The 4,831-nt window shown below is 44.7% G+C and overlaps 1 protein-coding gene across 1 annotated transcript; it reads left to right on the top strand.

The window, feature by feature from the left end:
* Positions 1–3,053: 3,053 nt before the first annotated feature.
* Positions 3,054–4,468, top strand: LOC100661858 (olfactory receptor 9A4). Its single transcript, XM_003420251.3, has one exon. The coding sequence runs from the start codon at positions 3,498–3,500 to the stop codon at positions 4,464–4,466; it is 969 nt and encodes a 322-aa protein (XP_003420299.2). The 5' UTR covers positions 3,054–3,497; the 3' UTR covers positions 4,467–4,468.
* The last annotated feature ends 363 nt before the right edge of the window (positions 4,469–4,831 follow it).

Raw genomic sequence — 4,831 nt, 5'->3', positions numbered from 1 at the left:
TGCATATAGGTAAATATGTTTATATGCATATATCATAAACGATGAAAAGGTTGAAAAAGCAATAATATATATTTTCATCTCAGAAAGCTAGAAAAAGAACAGCAAATTTAACCCAAAGAAAATAGAATTAAGGAAGTAATTATGGTGAGAGTATAAGCCAATGAAATATAAACCAGGCAAGTAATAGAGAAAAACAAAGTTAAATGTAGCATCTTTGAAAAGATTAATAAAATTGATAAATCCTTAGTAAGAATGATCAAGGGGGAAAAAAAAGAGAGAGAACGAAAGAACATAAATTACCAGTGTCTGAAATGGAAACAAGTGTTATCACAGTAGATAAAACAAGCATTAAAAGTATAAAAATGGGTATTATGAACAACTTTATGACAATGATCTTGACTATTAGATGAATTAGACAACTCACTTGAAAAACACAATTTATCAAATGGACACAAACTGAAATAGACATTCTCAATAGTCCTATATGTATTAAAGACATCGAATGTGTAATTAAAAACTCCCACAAAGGAAACACCTAGCCTGCATGTTCTCACTGATGAATAATCCCAGACAATTCAGAAGGAAATAATCCAATATTTTTTCCATAAAATGGAAAAACAGGGCACATTTTTCAATATATTTAATGATCATCAAAATGACCTTGATACCCAAATCTGATGGGACCTTACAAAAAGGAAACAGGACCAGCCAATATCTCCTAAGTGCGTAGAGGAAACAACCCTAAATGAAAAGTTCACAAGTAGAATTCAGCAATGTGTAGTAGGGATAATAGATGTCAGAATTTCCTCAGAACCTTTCCCAGCCAGTCTCCCCTCAGCATCACGACAGTCACATCAAACGCAGGTTATTTTGCCCGCACTAGCTTTTTTAGAGCATTACGTGAGTTGGAAATGACTCGACAGCTAAAGGTTTGGTTTGGTTTAGGTTTACAGCACTACATGATATCATGTACACAGTGTTTGGTAGTTGCCTTTTTTCATTCAGGGATCTGTATCTGAGATCCATCAGGTTACATACAGTAATAGTTAAGTCTCATGAGGACTGGGAGATAAAAAGAAAGGTTTTCACGGAAGCCCATTTGATGGTCTCTGCGTTATTGATGGGTGTCTTGGTGTTTGTGTGGGGCCTTCTGCTTGGGGGCAGCTTCAGCTCTGTAGGGCTGAGAGAACCTACAGAGGTAAAGGGAAAGGCCCAAAGGGGCAGAGCCTGGCTCTTCAGAGCTGAGAAGGTTGGTGATGACCAGGACTTGGGAGGAAAGCAGCCTGGTGTAGAAACCTCCTGATTAGGGAGGTTTCAAGTTTGCCCACGAGAACAAACTTTTCAGTGTTTAGAACTTTATTAGCCTCAGGAGGGAAGGGTGGAAATTTTCTCTGACTTTCCTTTGACTGCATTCCGAGGGTTCCTGTGAACCTGGGAAAATTTAGCTCCTTGGTGAATAACGCTCCTTGGGGACAGGTAGGAAAAAGGAAGGAGGGAGAGAAAGGGAGAGAGGCCGCTGGACTCCCCTCAGCACCCTATTTCTGGACTTTCTCCTGAACTCCTGTGTGAGGACGGTGTTCTTTTTCCCTGAGAGTGCAGACAGCACAGTCTCCATCCCCTGATCATGTTTCCGTACTAGCAAGGCAGGGGGTAGCCTGGGTTGACCTGGAGAGCCATAGAGTTTCCATCCAGTCCCCTCCTCTAGATGTGTCTACTCAGGGGTTCAGAGCGAGGAGAACATCAGCACAGTAGGCTCTGCCTTGGGTACTTTTAGCATAAGGACAACGGGAGCCTGAGGAGAGGCTCGAGAAGCTGCCGAGAGGACAGCACATTGCTGAGTCCCTCCTGCTCCGCAGAAGACAGATCAGCCCTTCTCTGCCCAAGCCAGTGACAGGCAGAGGTCCTGCCATCACCTATGACCCTACTTGTCCCTTTCTCTTCATCTCTTCCTTACATCTGCTTGCCTTTTCATAGGGAATCTGCAGGAAGAGAGATTCAAGGTTGACTGGGCAACACCTTACTGAAGAGTGGATGCAGGGAGAGCTGGTCAGGATGGTCATCTGTTCATTCATTGATATGTTCTTTGACTCATTCAGTCAATAGTAAAGAGCATACACGTACTGTGCTAGGACTTTGTTCTTTGCACTGTCAATTGGACAGTGGACAAGAAAGACAAAGCCCCTGCACTCGAGGTACTTACCTCTAATGTGGGGTTCGTATGGCAAGTGAGTAAGCAATATAATTTCAAATATTGGTGAGAGCCCATCAGAAGAAAAATGCACCCTGGTGGGCAGTCAGAGTAAAAGTGAATGTGTTGTTTTAGGGAGGCCAGTTGGTGAGGACCCATGAGGAGGAGACAGTTGAGCAAAGACCTGAATGAGGTGAGGATAGACCCAGACATCCCATGGAGCTCAGTGTGGTCCATTTTGTTGTCTGGTGACACTTTTCCTTACTGCCAGTGCTCTGGAGAAAATAGGTGGTCACAGACAAGCTGACCTGCTCTGGAAACATTTCCAAACTGCTCTTTCGGACTGAGACCACAGCAGGTGGGATAAGGGAGAAGACTGCCCAGTTGGAGGTCTTGGGCCTTGGGAACTGAGAAGTCAGGGGACGTCGACTCTACCACACAGCCTTCCATCTCCCAGCCCCAGGTGATGACTGTGCAGGGCAGATAAGAGTGGAGATTAAAGGTCCAGCATCTTCATCCTCCTGGAGTCCTCCCCAGTGCCATCTGGTGACAAGAGGAATCAGAATCTCAGAGTTTGTGGCTACTAAGTGGGAGCTGGCCAGGCTCTGCCTGCTCAGAGGAGACACATCACTCAGGATAGAGGTGGGCACAGCTTTTTGTCTAAGAACACATAGGAAGAAGTGGGTAATCTACCCCAGAGAGCCAGCTCCCTGAATCAGGGAAAGCCCTACTACTCTGAAAATAGCTCTTATATGATAATGTGCTAGACAGTCCCCACTTCCCAGGTAAAGATACCTGACATGAAACCTTTGACACAAATGGAATGCAAATGGAACCTACAGTCAGAGGGCAGAAGGGAAAGAAGTAACCAGGCCTGGGTGACGTTGGTGAAGAGCAATTTCTTATAACCGCTGAAATGCAGCAGGATTTTGCAGACAGGAACTTCACAGGAGAGAAGACAGGTTAGGGCATTTAAGGTGGAAGGGATGGTGGTAAATAAGCATGCTGTGGTCAGGGGTTAGACATGGAGGTGGAGGCAGGATGTCCAGGGAGGGGTACATGCTGGGTGGGGGCTTTCTTGCCTATGGTTTGGGCTCATCTTTTTGGACTTTTATCTGTATGTATTACATAGACTCCTCTTAAAATATCTAGCACCAACCTTGTGCAGAGAGTAGTAGATCAGACTGTGGAGCCTGGAAGCAGGAGACGATATTCTCTCAACCTGGAGATACCTCTATCTCTTTCAGACCAGAAGCAGCATTGTCTGTTCTTTGCTTTCTAGATTTCACAAGGAGCAAGAGAAGAATCAATGTTGGGGAACTACTCCAGTACCACTGAATTTTATCTCCTTGGCTTCCCTGGCTCCCAAGAACTACACCATGTCCTTTTTGCCACCTTCTTGTTCCTCTACTCAGTGGCATTAATGGGAAACTCGGTCATCATCATGATTGTCTGTGTGGATAAGCGTCTGCAGTCCCCCATGTACTTCTTCCTCAGCCATCTCGCTGTCCTGGAGATCCTGACCACATCCATTGTTGTTCCCGTGATGCTCTGGGGGCTTCTGCTCCCTGGGATGCAGACAATATCCCTGACTGCCTGTGTTGCTCAGCTCTTCTTATACCTTGCTTTGGGGACCACAGAGTTTTCGTTAATGGGAGTGATGGCTGTGGACCGTTATGTAGCTGTCTGTAACCCTTTGAGGTACAACATCATCATGAACAGCTGCACCTGCACCTGGGTAGTGATTGTGTCATGGGTGTTTGGGTTCCTTCTTCAGATCTGGCCCGTCTATCCTACATTTCAGTTTACCTTCTGCAAACCCAACATGGTGAACAATTTTTTCTGTGACAGAGGACAATTGCTCAAACTATCTTGTGATGACACTCTGTTCACAGAGTTCATCTTCTTCTTAATGGCTGTTTTCATTATTGTTGGCTCTTTGATCCCTACAATTATCTCCTACACCTATATCATCTCCACCATCCTCAAGATTCCTTTAGCCTCTGGCAGGAGGAAAGCCTTCTCCACTTGTGCCTCACACTTCACTTTTGTTGTCATTGGCTATGGCACCTGCTTCTTCCTCTATGTGAAGCCCAAGCAAACACAGGCGTCTGAGTACAACAGGGTTGTTTCCCTGATGGTTGCCGTAGTAACTCCTTTCTTCAACCCTTTCATCTTCACCTTCCGGAATGACAAAGTTGTAGAAGTCCTGCGGGATGGGGTGAAACACTGCTGCCACCTATTCAGGAACCAGCCCTGCCCTAGGGCAGCTTTATGAATGAAAACATTTGTTATGGATTCTAGAGTAATCCGGAAATCACATATTCATCTTTGAACTAGTCATAATCGTAATCATCATCTAATAGTCTGTGTGCAAGCAAAGACATAAGCTCTATTAGCCATGGTTTTTAACATGGTTGATTGTTACACAAAATTCACTTTACTGTTTTTAAGTTCTCTGTATATACATGTGGAAACCCTGGTGGCATGGTGGTTAAGTGCTAAGGCTGCTAACCAAAGGGTCGGCAGTTTGAATCCACCAGGCGCTCCTTGGAAACTCTATGGGGCAGTTCTATGTGTTGGAATCGACTCAACGACACTGGGTTTGGTTTTGGTTTGGTTATATATACATACAGATGTGTA

Source organism: Loxodonta africana, chromosome 8 (assembly GCF_030014295.1).
Source record: "Loxodonta africana isolate mLoxAfr1 chromosome 8, mLoxAfr1.hap2, whole genome shotgun sequence".
In the NCBI taxonomy this organism is placed as follows: Eukaryota; Metazoa; Chordata; class Mammalia; order Proboscidea; family Elephantidae; genus Loxodonta; species Loxodonta africana.
This window is presented reverse-complemented; position numbering and strand designations above follow the sequence as displayed.

What these genes read in the sequence shown, in the direction of transcription:
- LOC100661858 (XM_003420251.3), top strand. Translation starts at nt 3,498, where the DNA reads ATGTTGGGGAACTACTCCAGTACCACTGAATTTTATCTCCTTGGCTTC.